The 16,337-nt window shown below is 38.4% G+C and overlaps 1 protein-coding gene across 2 annotated transcripts in view; it reads right to left on the reverse strand.

Annotated features, from left to right (window-relative positions):
- The window catches only part of Ufm1 (Ubiquitin-fold modifier 1), a 99,591-nt gene extending 86,574 nt beyond the window's left edge, over positions 1 to 13,017 (reverse strand). For both annotated transcript variants that reach the window (XM_067135445.2, XM_067135444.2), the window contains exons 1-2: positions 12,877 to 13,017; positions 8,448 to 8,504 (exon numbers count right to left, since the gene is read on the reverse strand). In XM_067135445.2, the coding sequence (XP_066991546.1) occupies positions 8,448 to 8,504; positions 12,877 to 12,881 (62 nt within the window). In that variant the 5' untranslated portion in view covers positions 12,882 to 13,017. The remainder of the gene's footprint in view (positions 1 to 8,447; positions 8,505 to 12,876) is intronic.
- Between the last annotated feature and the right edge of the window lie 3,320 nt (positions 13,018 to 16,337).

A 16,337-nucleotide genomic window follows, 5' to 3' on the forward strand; every position in this document is an offset into this window, starting at 1 on the left:
GATGGAATATCAAAAAATACTCTTAGCGAGCACCTACATTGTAAATTTCATTTCTTTATGTCCAGTAGTTTTGGCTCTGCGGTGATGAATGAGTCAGTCAGGACATTCTTTTATATATATATACTCAATTTCCCATAATGTTGCATCACTGTTGGAACACCGTGTATAAAACACGTATGCCAAGGCTAACTGGTCTCTCTTATACATGGGATATCAACATCAATTTCCCGTTTCCAGTTCCAGCTGGGTTGGGATGTTAATGACACCTTTCCATCTTTTTCTATCCTATCACCATTGCTGCTCTTCAACATGATCCAATTCAGGTTTCTTTATATTATGCTGTTCTTGATTGAATCAAACCACCTTACTCTGGATCTACCTCTTGGTCTATTTCCTTCAATCTTACCTTCATTATGATTCCCCCTTCCACCCTCTGAACATGTCCAAACTAACTCAAGTTTACCTCCCCATTTTGTGAGAAAGCTTTTCTATTCCAATTTCCTTCCTGACATGCTCATTTCTTACGCTGTGTTTTCTTGTCTTTCCTATTACACTTCTTAAAAATTTCATCTCAATGGACTGGATTTTACTACCACTTCTTTTCATGAGAGTCCAGGACACTACTGCACATATTAGTATGGAGCAATAATACATCTTTTACATCACCTCTTTACACTTGCAGATCAAAATCCTCACACTCTAGTAAAATACATTTCCCTGTTATATGCTTTTACTTATCACTATGGCCAATCCTACATTCTACCTTGAGAAAATTCCACCAGAAATTGTGTACTGAGAGTACATGCATTATTTTGCATGATTATAAACTTTGGACTCTGTACCCATCTGAAAATCATTACATGAATTTCCAGCATCCCCTTATTGTGCAATGAACAATTAAGAAAAGACATGCAACTCTACAGGTGTGTCAAATGTGTCATGTTATGTCATCTTACACCTAATGCAGGAATTACAATATCAAAACATGATATATAAATTCACTGCAAGAAGTAACAACAGTCTCTCGAAAAAAACTGATCTTTGGTTAAGAGCCATTTCATCTGGAGCAATAGTCAATCAATCAATCAATCAATCAATCAATCAATCAATCAATCAATCAAATCATCAGCATTTAAGGCTGTCACCCATGTGGCAGATTCCCTATCAATTGTTTATCCAGCCATTTCTTAAATGTTTTCAAAGAACTTGGAAATTTATCAAACATTTGTCACTTTTGTACCTATCTGAGTGGATACTGGATGATAAAATTGGTGGAATTTATGGCAGAAGTATTGTATCATCATAACTTTTGTAACTGGAAAAGGGAACAAAGAACCAATAATGTTATTCAAACCAAAGAGCACATGATCAGAGTGGGAGAAGCAAGATACAAGCAGAATACACAACAGCTAACATGTATGACTGGACGTAATAAATTGATGATGATGATGCTTGTTGTTTAAAGGGGCCTTACATCGAGATCATCGGTCCCTAATGGTACGAAATAACAAAAAATTCAAATTCATCCACTGACCAAAATAAAATAAAAAATGTCATGAAGAATGAATGGATGGACATGAACCCTACAAAAAAACAAAAACAAACAAACAAACAAACAAAACAGTGGATCAGACTCAAAAAGAAGGTAGTTAATTAGAGTATTACTGACCAAGGCACCATTTATAAAGCACAATGATGCTTGATGTCTGAAGGGGTGCTAAATTCACGTCTAAGGCCCCACAGAATGGTACATGTCGCGAGTAAAGTAGAACCATGGTATTTGTCATTTTGGGGTACTGATCAAAAGTAGCGAAGACTCACGGTGGTCCACACAAGAGGGTACTACTCACAAGTATTGCAATTCGTACAGGGAACGCAGACCTATGGTGTTTCTCACACAATGGCGCCACTCATAGCCAACGCAAACAGGTAAGGTTCCTCATCTAGGTGTATTAGTCACGGGCGCCGGTTTTCCCGTGGTGTTCCTCACATACTGGGTACCAATCACAGGCAACGCTGACCCACGGTGCCGCTCATATAGTGGTACTGGTTGTCGTCTTCATCATCATTTCATCCTCATCACGACATGCAGGTCGCTTACGGGGGTCAAATGAAAAGACCTGCATCTGGCGAGCTGAACTTGTCCTTAGACACTCCCAGCACTAAAAGCCATATGCCATTTCACTACTGATCTGCATTTAGGGCAGTTGCCCAGGTGGCAAATTCCCTATCTGTTGTTTTCCTAGCCTTTTCTTAAATGATTGCAAATAAATTGGAAATTTATTAACATCTCCCTTGGTAAGTTATGCCAATCCCTAACTCCCCTTCCTATAAACAAATATTTGCCCCAATTCGTCCTCTTGAATTCCTGCTTTATTTTCATATTGTGATTTTTCCTACTATACAGGATAAGAACATCCGCAAATAGCCTTCTCTCTGATTCCAGTTCTTTATTCATATTTAGGCCTATATATAAGAAAAAATGAAGGTACAATAATACTGCCGTGTAGGACCACCATCATGAATTAGTTAACGCTTAACCTATTGTAATGCTCTGAGTTCTATTTTCTAGAAATTTAGCCACTCATTCAACTTCTCTTTTGTCTAGTCCAATAGCCCTCAATTTCATCAGTAGTCTCCCATGATCTACTCTATCAAAAGCTTCCAATAGGTCAATAGCGACACAGTCCATTTGACCTCCTGAATCAAAGATATCTGCTATACCTTGCTGGAATCCTAAAAATTGAACCTTGCTGGAATAATCTCTCTTAAACCTGAATTGACTTTTATCAAACCAGTTGACTGGCCTGTAATTATTTTCTTTATGTTTACCACCCTTCCCTTGTACACTGGGGCTAATAGTGCATCTCTCCTTTCATTTGGTATTGCTCCTTCATGCAAAAAGTAATCAAATATTTCATATATGGCACTACTGTATATCCCAACACATTACCTTTTGTATATCCCCAGAAATATTGTCAATCCCAGCTGCTTTTCTAGCTTTCTACTTTTGTAGTGTTTGTAAATGTCTTTATTAACATATATACTTTTCAGTAATTCGCCAACATTACCTACCCCTCTCCTGAACATTATCATTATACCCAAATATCTTTACATTCTGCTGACAATTCTTCTGCCTTTTGTTCATTTATTCACCATTTTCCACTGATCATAACTGCTTTTTAAAAATTCTCCCATGCATCTATTATGCCTAGTAGTCCTACTTTTACAACCTTTCTTTATCACATTTATTTTAACTACGACAAAAGCAGCTTCATGATCACTTCTAATGTCTACCACTTCAGTTTCCCTTTAGAGCTCATCTGGTTTCATCAGCAGCATGTCAAGAATATTTTCTCCTAGTTGGTTCCATCAGTTTCTGATTCAGCACAGTCCATCCCAGATTGTTCACCATTTGTTGGTTATGCTTTCTGCCGTTCACATTCCCTTCCCAGTCAACATTTGGTAAGATGAGATAACCCACTACAACAACGTTCCATTCTGTGTCGTTTCCCCACATATCTGATTATCATATCAAATCATTTATCAAATAATACTGGTTGTCCACAATTAAATTTATGGTATTCAGTGTGATACAGCACGGGCTGTAATGATTGTAGGAGTCTGAAATTTCATAGATATGCTAACTAAGTAATGCGCTTGCGAATTATGCCACAAAAATGATTAGTTCCAAGTTTTGCCATCAGGTGAAAATATGGCACTGAAAGCAATGGTAGGGGTCATAGAAAAAAAAAAAAGGCAGAAAAGATCAAACACATGATAACGGTGGTTCTGGGAGGTTTGTAAGTGTTTATGGTTACAAACACTGTTCAATATGGCCTCCGAGCTCGGCAACATGCTGCATCTACAACACGGCATGGTCGACAGTTGCCCGCAGCACATCAATTGAAATCAGTGCGACATGTGGTCATATGCTAGCTAGCCTTTAGATCAGTCAGAGACCGGACATGTCCCTGCTAAACACGATCTTTCAAATTTCTCCACAATCAGACGTCACATGGATTTAAGTCAAGGGACCTCAAAGGACATTAATCTGGAAAATGCCTAGGGATAATGCACTCATTACTGAAGGTTTCTCCAAGCAATTCTTTCACCTGGTGAGCGATATGTGGTGTTGCCCCATCTTGCATGAAAATAACAGTGTGGTCACGGTTACATTCCTGCAAAGCTGGAGTCACATGCTGCAAAAGGAGGTCCCTACAATGTGCAGATGTCACTGTACACCTAACAGGCCCATGAGGGGTCACCTCCTCAAAGAAAAACGGACTGAGAATGAAGGAGCTTGTAAAACCACACCAGTCGAGTAAGCTGAATGCAATGGTTGTTCCTGCACAACGTCTGGAGGAGTCGAACCCCATGTGCGACAGTTTTGTGCTTTCACTGCATCTTGCACAGTAAAATGCGCCTCATCAGTCCACAGAATATCCCCTGGCCACATCTTGTCCACTTCCACACGCGCCAGAAACTGAAGGGCAAAGTCACGGTGTTGTGCAACATCTTGGGGCTTTAATTTGTGAACAGTATGAAGTTTGTAGGGATACCAGTGTAAAATGCGCCACAAAATCTTGTGAACTGTTGACCGGGGTAGCGACAATTCACGTGACACAGCTCGAGCACTGGTTACAGAATTGGGAGAATTTGCTGCACGGCCTGCTACAGCAACTTCATCAACAACATCCCTGGGGATGGGCCGCCATCCTCTCCCTGGTGTGACGCCTAATTCACCTGTTTCCTCGAATTTCTTAATCATTTTCTTTAGCCCATTACTTGTCATGGGACCTCTTCTCTGCTGTTCCTGTCAGCGATATTCCCGTAATGCAGTATTGCTATTGCTGCAATTCTGATAAAACGACTTCACTATCAGTGCACGGTCTCCCTTCCCAATAGGCATTATGTTTCATACAGAAAAGTACCACTTTCTTACATTACAACAAAGATTTACTTCAAAAAAGCAATCAACATGAGTCACCACGCAACAACCAAGGAACTGACCCAATACAGCTCCACCAGAAGAACCATTCTGACATCAGAGTTACACAATATTGCACATTCTGACCGCTTACAGCACCATATTTTGCCTGGTGGCAAAACCTGGAACTAATAATTTTTGTGGCATATAATTTGTGATCACATTGCTTAGTTAAATTATCTACAAAATTTCAGACTCCTACGATCATTACAGCCAGTATTGTACCGTGCTGAATGCCATAACTTTAATTGTGGACACCTGGTAACTTACTTGGCTGTATAGATTAGTTAGACAACAATGCTGCCCCCCTTTGCTGGAACCCATTCAATTCTCTGCTTTACAGATTAACTTCCTAACAATGGGTTTTAAACAGCCCATGATACAACATTTAAAGGTACTGAATGTACAGCACAGAGTCACACTTCTGGAAATTAAAATACACATAGGAATATATATACACACGCAAAAATTTGAAATAAACCATTCACAATATTAATGACCTGGTTGTTATTTCAAATTTCTGAATGTACTGCAATGAACACTAAAATAAAATACTATTCAATCTTCACAGATCATAGAGAAATAGTGACACCATCAGTTTTGAATTACTATTCATTACATACGGAGTTCATGTTTGCTGCATATATACAGGGTGGTCAGAATGTGAATCGGGTATATGAGCGTTATAGGGTTGGTCATATTGATAAATACTTTGAAAAAAAATCGATATCTCATGCCACAGTCATTTTATCAGCTGCTGAAGTCATCCGATCAAGTCACTGCACAGGAAAATTCAACTGGGCTTTACAAGGCAGTGTTGCTAAATCTGCATGTGGCTCAGACCAGCCTGAGAGCCATGCTGAGAAATCAGCATCAAACACAAACACGCTGTGGGTTTCAACTGGTATCAGCGTAGTGTATATGTTATGGCAAAATCCTATCAACTTGTAGGTCTGTGTTCAAATCCCTTCCCTAGTGAAGTTTATTCTTCGCAAAGCCATTTCATTTCGCCCATGAAGCAATCTGATTTGCTAAGTTCAGCAATGGCATAGGCGCGAGATATCGAATTGTTATTTTTCAAATTATTTATTAATATGACCACCCCTCTAACATTCATATAGCCGGTTCGTGCGGTTCCCGACTGCCCTATATAATTCTTTCTTTGAACGATTGCCAGTGACGAAAGGAGAAATATAGACTATTTCAGAAAATTCACGGAAGTAAGTGACATGTAAGGTTTTATTACTGGTAAGGCAAACAAAACAAATGGAATGTAAAATTGTAAGGAATGGTATTTAACCTGTGAGTGGTCGCTATATGAGACTTTCTCTCAGATTATTTTGTATTGTGAGTTTACTTCTCAGCGATGCAAGGGAGGTGACTGTTCCCTCTTCTAGCTGAGTTGATAACTGTTGTGAGTAAGGTGATTCAAATTTGAAACGTAAGCATCCCCTCCTCTAGTCGGAACAAAAATTCATACGAGTTTTATGCGCCCTGTGTGAGAGGTTCACTCATCGCGCGAGCAGTGGCATTGGTGTTACGTTGAAGTCGAGAGGGAAAATTTATGCTGTTTTAGGCGTTAGTATTTGACTTAAGTCGTGTGCATAACGTTCTCCATTTGCAATTAATGATATACGAGTCTTCAAAAATTATGAGTCGAGGAAGAATGCTGGGAAATAAATGCTCTTACAAACTCCAGCTAACTCAAATGTTGGAGAGAAGACCTATTGTACTTTATTCTTGCTTTTGTATTGTAACTGTCAAAGTTCTATATTAATAACAATCTTATTGGTTTTACGTCCCAATAACTACTTTTGGGGGTTTTTGCAGATGCCGACGTGCTGAAATGTTGTCCCATAGGAGTTCTTTTACATGCTAGTAAAGCTACGGCTGACGTATCTGAGCACCTTCGAATGCCATCAGACTCAGCCAGGATCGAACCTGCCAACTTGGGCTGAGAGTGCCAGCGCCTTAATCATCTGAGCCATTCAGCCCGGCACTCTTGTGAATATTACGTATTTACATGTGACTGAACTAATGATCAATTTCCATTAAGGAGTATTTTGTTTCTGTAATACACAGATAATCATTTTCTTTTATCTAAATTGTAAAACGCAGTCTTTACGTCTCATTTCCGTAATTCGTTCCTTCTTATGCCCCGCAAAATTGTAGATATATTTCTTTTAAACGAAGTTTAATGCGAGAGAAAGTCTCACGTGCGTCCACTCGTGGGTTAAGAGGGAAGAAATTTAAATATGATTACAGAAGAGGAAAGTAAGACTGCCTTTAGCTATTTGGTTTTTTATCTCCTTCAGAGATTATTACTGGAATTTTGCATCCAAAATATGATTACAATCAGGCCAGGAGGCACTAGTATTTTATCCATCGTAGCTGGCAGACGATAGCAGGGCGCACAACGGGCACGTCAGTGGACCAAGTACATTCATCACTAGTCTCACATTACCAACAGAACAGAAGTAATTTACGAGTGCTTCAAATGCAAAAACAATACGGCAAATTCAGCATGGAATTTATGTTATTTAGGGGCTAGCGGCTTTCTGGTCGACTCAAAAAAAAAGAATGTTAAAGGGAAAGGAACCACTGGATCACCACGGACTAATCAACTGATAAACTGAGCGGTCACAGACCAAGCGCGATGCTGTAACTAATCACAGAGCATCAGACGTAAACAAGCAGGTTCCCGGCACAGCTGAGTACAACTGTATTTTGAATATGTAATATATATGCAATAACAAGTTGTATAGTTTGATAACGTTAAAAGTTTGTTTTGAATATCTGTTGGAAAACCAGAGAACCACTTCCAGACCAGTAAATTAACAGAAGGAGCAGCAAGGAAGTTAAGAATACAAGTACGATCTTCAACAGATTCCATTCTGAATGGAATTCTAGGACCTCGGCAAGTGTGTGCCTGTAGAAGACACATTCCATATCACTCATTTTATAAGAAAACTTACAGTCAAACTGCACAACACACTTTCTTAACTTAGGTACTGTTTAAATATTTTAATTACCAGTACAATTAATGTAGTAATCAAAACTCTATCCAGAACATAATCCAAGATATGTTATAACAAGCAAAGTAGCAAAACATAACTAAATGGAAAATATGTTTCATAGAAAAATAGACATAAGAAAACCCTAACACTAATCTACGAACATTTTCATGAGAAATTATTCTAAATATAATAGTAGAAGAAAGAATTAAAAATTACATAACTTACAATGAAATATAGTGCAGTTATTATGCTGATTTTATTTAATTTTGAACAATACTTACTTCACACTACAATGAATGTAGTAATTTTTATCCTTTTTGCATCAATGTATTTGACAGTTATTTTAAGACTTTGTAAATAGCTTAAGTTAACATTTAAGGGCATCAATAGTGAGAAAGTACAGCTATAAAAGATGAATTCAGAGAAAAACAGATACTCACACTTTGAAGGGAAGCTTAGGGTCAGAAGTCAGAATGATTTTGAAAGTGACCTTAGACCTGCAATAACAAGTTCAACCTTAGTACGGATAAAAAGAAAAAAGAAAAACTGGTTACAAATAGAACCAAAACTTAACAAATTACCTTTCACAAGATCAATCTCTTTAACACTACAATAACAGCTTTAGGAAATATGAGAAGAAAGAAGCAGAATAGCTACCCTTACAGTAGGAATAATAACAGCTTCCCATCCTTTCATTGTTTAATGCATGCTATCACAATAATGTGATATTTTTGAAGAATAATAAGACTTGAAAAATGTCTCCATGTAATTTTTTATTTCTTCAGTACTGTGGGAAATACACCACAAGACGGGAACTTCCAATAATAATTAAAAGAATTAGGGTAGTTTTAACTATTTCTTTACATACCCTACAGACTTTTCAGAAACCCTCTACAAGAAGATTCCAATAAAAAAATATTTTGGATCCTGCACCACTTCTACTGCAGACTATAATGTGACTCCAGGCATGGGCTACATCAAGTTTGTCACTTTCATACTTTCATTTTCATGTCAGTCTCATCTCCCCCCTGTGGGCAGGGGTGGTAGAACAATATCCACAGTATCCTCTGCCTGTTGCAAGAGGAGACTACCAGGGCCCCTTAACTTCGGAGCGTCAGATGATGACTATGGGGCCCTTAGCTGAGTCCTGGCATTGGTCCACTTACTTATGCCAGGCTCCTCACTTCCATCTATCCTATCTGACCTCCCTTGGTCAACTCATTCTTTTCCGACCCTAACGGTATTAGAGCATTCGAGACCTAGATCGTCTTCACGCCCCTCGTGGCCCTTGTCTTTCTTTGGCCAATACCTTTGCTTTTCGAAGTGTTGGATCCCTTCCATTTTTTCCCCTCTGATTAGTGTTAACAGTGCCTGGTTGCCCAGTTGTACTTCCTATTAAAACAATAACCACAATCTCCACCACCACCACCACCACCACCACCACCACCTCAGTCTCATTCTTAGCAATATGAAAATTACCGAGGTATGAACAATGTTAATAATGCCATTCCTGATGCATGGTATAAATGTGTTGTTCATACGGCTAGTTGGAATATGTATTTTAGTGAGCTTGGCAGACTGATTTGTAATAGCACCTTATGGCTCAGTGAGGAAAGCAACGGTAAACTACCTCACTCCTCATTTCTCTAGTACGTCTATTCAGTAACACAGACTACGGCAGCTGATGGCAGGTCTGTTGAGGTTCCAATAGCCCAAGGCCGAAAACTTCAACATACATCACTTCTGAATCTTCAAATAATTTCAGTTTACATAAATTAGCTTGGGCAGTAAAGCACCGCCTTCTGAACCCAACTTGGCAGAATCGATCCTGACTCAGTCCATTGGTATTTGAAGGTGCCCAAATACATAAACCTCATGTCAGTAGATTTGCTAGCACATAAAAAAATTCCTGCAAGGCAAAATTTCAGCTCTTTGGCATCTTCAAAAACCATAGAAATGTTGTTAGTGAGATATAAAACCAAGCACATTATTTTTTATTTTATATAACTATACTACCAACATTACAGTTAAGACTACAGAATTAATATTTTCCAGTGTAATTGTGTTAGTCACTTTTCGTACCTAATTCGTGAGGTCAATGAATGTTGTTTCTTTCAGTGTGTAAATGATTATTACAAAAATACACATGTTACATAGTAAAAAGAGTTCAACTTGAACAACTTTAATCCTTGATCATCTTTAAGTCCACAAACTGTAAATGTTGTGGAGTTCTTAATTAAGTTTTGCTAACTGTAGTGGTATACTTCAAGTATATTCTATCAATTTCGTGTGAATATATCTGACATCGCTTGTAATTATTATATCACTTGTAAGTAAAATTATCAATTTTCTTTTTTAGGCTATGTTATTTATTGCTTTTGATAACTTTTTTTTTGTTGCTCTTTTTCTTTATTTTTAATATGCTACTAACATAAGCAGACTTTGCTACCAGGATCTCTCACAACCACCACCACCACCAAAATGTAAATAATACTTTTTTAAATCAATTTCTTCAAGATTTACCCTAAAAGTACAGCATACTCTACCTCATTATCATACAATGAATTTCCTACTGAATCAAAGAATATTAAAGTAGTCCATTTTCAGTATTTAATGTCTATATATTTATTACAAACATAGGGCCTATATAGAAACATACTTTTTTGCTAGTTGCTTTACGTCGCACCGACACAGATAGGTCTTATGGCGACGATGGGATGGGAAAGGCCTAGGAATTGGAAGGAATCGGCCGTGGCCTTAATTAAGGTACAGCCCCAGCATTTGCCTGGTGTGAAAATGAGAAACCACGGAAAACCATCTTCAGGGCTGCCGACAGTAGGGCTCGAACCCACGATCTCCCGGATGCAAGCTCACAGCAGCGCGCCTCTACGCGCACGTCCAACTCGCCCGGTAGAAACATACTATTATTAAATATTTTATTCTTCCCCTTCCTCTGCATCCTCTATCCGACTCCCCATCAGGTCGGGGTAATAGACCAATGACCACCACCTCTGCTCTTCTTCCACCATTCTCCTCTCATCACTCTGGGCCAGTTCGTACCTTTACTCTCCTCTGCTTTCTCTACTTTGGTCATCCACCTCTACTTTTGTTCCCCCTCGGTCTAGTTCCAGTCACCTCCCATTAAATATTTTACATTTTAACATAGTTGTTAAAATGTATTTATTTCCAATGTAATACAAATACTGCTGTGACCAACACATTTCATTGCCACTACAGTATGAATATTAAAAAATTATTTACTGCAAATGTGTAGCTATCACCAAACAGAAATGAGACAGTATTAAAAACCTCCCATTTAATTTGAATAACTTGTGGTTCTCTAATGCTTTTCCTATGGACTGAAGCAAAGGTGTATTATTGCCCCAATGCTCTTTGCTCTGTATGCGGCTTCTATGCTTTGTGACATCACATACCAACACCTATGGCATGGATCTTAGATATTAGGCCTACCTTGATGGAAGTCTCCTCAACTCAACTAGACTTTGTTCATGTCGCTTAAATCATGAGACCAGGATAAATGAACTGCAATATGATGACATTGCATCACCTGTTCTTACGTACACCTGAGGAGCTGCTGCAGTTTCAAGAGCGCATGCGACTGTTTTGGCCTCACCATCAATACACCCAAAAAAAAAAACTGCCCCAGGATGAAGCCTTTCTTTCAGGCTAGGGCATTTCATTCCATTTATAAGTTTTACTTTCTTGTCAGATGTCAGAAGCTGGTATACCCATTGCTTTGCTCAGTTACTCATTCCTTGTAACTTAATGAATAAATTTAATAGCATATACGGGTGCCTTCAAATGAACTGGTAATGGTCCGTTTCTTTACTGAAACATGTTTTCGAAGAAATCTAAACTGATATGAATAAAGAACTGGAATCACAGGTACGGTCTTTTGCGGACCATACTGTATAAAATGTAATGTGACTTGTATGAGGAGATGTCTGGGATTGCCTGGCGCCAATAGTATTGATGCTCACTTAGAACTACCCAGGGATTCTGTGCAGGACAATGAAGAGGTAAAACGTGCACTTGATTCATATTGTACCTATTTTTCCCATTTAATTGTTGCAATGTGATATTAGCCATAGTCTTAATAAATAAATGAATAGTAAATATAAAGTAATAAATAACATACAGGATCGTGAGAGACTGTGATTGCGCAACGACCTTGACAAAAGGAAGAGATGGACAGTAGACAATGGTATGATGGTAAACGGGGTGAAATGTTGGGCTGAAAGTTTCACCAAGGGGAAAAGTCCTCTGAGCAACGTTGTAGTTGCATCACAGACTGTGAAGGTCAATGAATGGTGATTGTTCATTTGAGTACTAAGGGAATAGTGTTATTTATTTTATTTCCAGTGGACAGAAATCCAGGTAATTTTTTATATAATTTACATTTTTATAAATAATTAAAACTGTTGCCATTAGCAACGGCCAGAGAGTGAGGTTAATAATGCAGCATGTCATCCAAATATACATTTAGTAACCACTCTGGTCTGTTCACTATAATTCTAGAAAACGTAATTTGATAATATGAAATGAAAACTGGATATTAAGATTATCATTACTATTTACTAATATGATTATTATTAATACATGACATTTAAATTCAACACACGAAGAGCACAGGTATTTCATTAATACACCATAATCCAACTTTCGATAAGTACACGACAACATATCCCAATGCAAAATAAATCATATAGGCTATCAAGCTGTAGATTTAAGTTTAACTGTCATAACCTGATTAGACTGACAGTAATAGGTACTACCATATGCAGATCACGTTTAGGGTACATATTACACAAATGTTAAGAACATATGGTGCAAAAAGATAACACTCACGCCATGGCTGTATTTCATTCAAAGGCAGCAATATTTAGCTAAAAAATTAAATCGTCCACTCCAGTGCTGCTTTGCAACTTGTTACCATATGCTAAAACTCTCTATTCCTCTTGACTACTTGACTACCACAACATGCACATGCAAAGAATACTTTTTGACAGTCCAGACATACAGATATAGAGTAGCAGTGAGCAAAGAATACTGAAGACAACAGCGTGCGGCCGCCGCAATCTTACATCACTACACATCCCCGGAAGCAATAATGTAAAATAATAATCGAAACAGGAATATTGGACAGGAGATAATTCGAATGATTAAAATCACTCAGAAATATTAGCAATAATTCTGATTAATTAGACCTAGGTCCTTTATTTTACTGTTAAGAAAGATAAACAATGGTATAAATGCTTTTTAAAAAAGCCACCTGTTTCAGACCAATCTACGATCAAATCTGTTTCTATTCAAATCTCTTACAGCATGATTCAAACGTTTTTTCAAGCACTGTAATGAAATTGCACTAATAAGGCGATAAACGTAGGTGTCCTTGGGTTTAGATCTCAGGTATGTGACCTTAAAAAGTTTCGTACAACAGCTGTGATTAAATTAGGCATGTTCCCTTTCATGACACAGCTTAAATCATTACATTTATTCTCTCGGAAATACATCTCACTAAGTTTGCACACATGAACAACATTTTCGTAGGAACATCCAGATTACCTCTATTCTTGAAAGAAATGAATGGATAAGGATTTCCTTTTATGTACAACTACTTTCTCACAAGTGTCATGTTGTAGAGAATTGACTAACAACTTCACCACAAATTCTGTACGACGCGTTGGCTGAATGGTCAGCGTACTGGCCTTTGGTTCAGAGGGTCCCGCGTTTGATTCGCCGCTGAGTTTAGGATTTTAACCTTCATTGGTTAATTCCAGTGGCTCGGGGGCTGAGTGTTTTTGCTGTCCCCAACATCCCTGCAACGCACATAACACTAGCCTCCACCGCAATAACCCTCAGATTCCTCCACATGACAGATGCGCCACGCCCTCATCGGAGGGCCTGCCTTACAAGACTCGCACCCAGCTAGAAATAGCCACACGAAATTATTATTCCACACATCCTAAGACATATTTAATAATATTCTGTGATAATCCTTCCATTCTGACTTATCAGTAAGATTATCATCCGTACAATATGTCTTTAAAAATTATTATTCAATTATTATTATTATTATTATTATTATTATTATTATTATTATTATTATTATTATTATTATTATTATTATTATTATTATTATTATTATTATTATTATTATTATTATTATTATTATTATTATATGCGTATGGACCCAATGGATCACGCAAAGTTATAACGATTCTGTTTTCTGAATTCCCAAACAAATCTCATCATTTCCCCGTGGATCCCTTTTCGTTCTTCTGCTCACTTTGCTCCAGTCTTCTTTTTCACTTCGTTCTCTGGTTGCACTTTCCATCCGTCAATTTTTTTCCTATAGAGGTTTCTGTCCGCGGTGTCAGTTGAGTTCATCTGGGCTTTTCCAGATCCTTCTTCACTATCAATACCCATAGACATTTTTTTAGATGTTCTATATAGGTGAGAATCTTGTGTGTCAGTCTACTTGCCGGCAGTCTGGAAACGTGCCCATAAAATTTCAGACGTTTTTTGCGGATGTCTGCTGCAATGTTGGAAAGCTCTTCTGTCACGTTGCGTGATCTCAGTTTATTTTTCAGTCTGTTTTTCGGGGGCCGAGAATTTTCCTCAGGATTCTTCTTTCTTCTTTTAAAATGTTTTCTAAGTCACCCTTCTCGTTTAGTGTAAGGGTCTCGCTGGCATATAAGAATTTCGGCTTGATTACTGTATTATAGTGTCTGATCTTTGCATGGTGGGAAAAGCACTTTTTATTGTGTATTATTATTATTATTATTATTATTATTATTATTATTATTATTATTATTATTATTATTATTATTATTATTATCTTCTTCTTTCTTAATCTGTTTACTCTCCAGGGTTGATTTTTCCCTCGAATTCAGCGAGATATCGCAACTCCTCCACCTCAAGGGCAGTGTTCCGGGGCGTGAGACTTTGGATCTGAGGATACAACAGGGAAGGAGGACCAATACATCGCCGAGGCAGCCTCACCCACAATGCTAAACAAGGGGCCATGTTGGAGATGGGATTATTGGAAGGGATAGACAAGGAAGCGGCCGTGGCCTAAAGTTAGGTACCATCCCGGTATTTGCCTGGAAGAGAAGTGCGAAACAATGGGAAACCACTTCGAGGATGGCTAAGATGGGAATCGAACCTCCCTCTACTCAGTTGACCTCTCGAGGGTAAGTTGACCCCATCCCAACCCTCGTATTAGTTTTCAAATTTCGTGGCAGAGCCGGGAAACGAAACCGGGCCTCCCGGGGTGGCAGCTAATCACACTAACCACTACACCGCGGAAGCGGACATTATTATTATTATTATTATTATTATTATTATTATTATTATTATTATTATTATTATTATTATTATTATTATTATTATTATTATTATTATTCTCTATGCCACATTCCATCCGGGCTGCTTCTCACAAATAAAGATCGTACTCTCAAAACTCCCGCAACACAACTATGTCTCCCAAATATTATTGTTTAAGTGCCCCTCAGCCGTCTGTGGCCGTCTTTCAACATCTGGCGAGAGATACCAGAGAGGGGAATGGGCCCACTTCACTCTAGTGACGTCTCCTTCTGGACGGCGCGCCGGACTCCATCTTCCCGGCAAGGGCTGAAGTGCGGTATCTCCACCGCCAACCTGTCTGGGGACCGCACATCTACATCTAATCTGCGGCGACCATCACCACGACTACCCCTCTTATCGTAGCGGGAGAGGTGTATCTGAGGGTAATTGGAGCCTCCGAGTGACCTCACCATGTGTATCGGTAGCGGCGGCAGGTCTTGCCATCAAATCTAATCAGCATGTGATTAACTTCTACGATCTCAAGGAGACTTTAAAACTGGTTTTACAAATGTTCTAAAAATCAACTTTCGAAAAAGACTTAACAGCTTAAAAAATTTCATTGGAAAAATTGTTTTCTTCTGTCAAATTTCTTATGTCACCCTAAGGAAGGGCCTTTGGGGGGATGAGGTCTGTACCGGGAGGTACACCGCAACTCCGCACGTTCCAAAGAAGCGCCTTAATGAACTCTATCCAATAAAATGTGAAACTGCTACTACATGAAGTTGGGACTTTAATCAGAAGATGTCACTACTGAAGTATCAAGTAAGTGTATTAGTGAAGTTGCCTAAACTGACTGGATTTATTTGCTTTGTGTTTGTTTACTTCAAGAAGTCTGGACATGTCTCCATAGATATCATTACCAAAAAAATATGCTCATGCAATCTGGTGCAAGGTATAAGAAGTTGTTATTGAAAGAAATTTTCTGTTTATGTATTATATCA

This window comes from Anabrus simplex, chromosome 1, assembly GCF_040414725.1.
Source record: "Anabrus simplex isolate iqAnaSimp1 chromosome 1, ASM4041472v1, whole genome shotgun sequence".
Taxonomy (NCBI): Eukaryota; Metazoa; Arthropoda; class Insecta; order Orthoptera; family Tettigoniidae; genus Anabrus; species Anabrus simplex.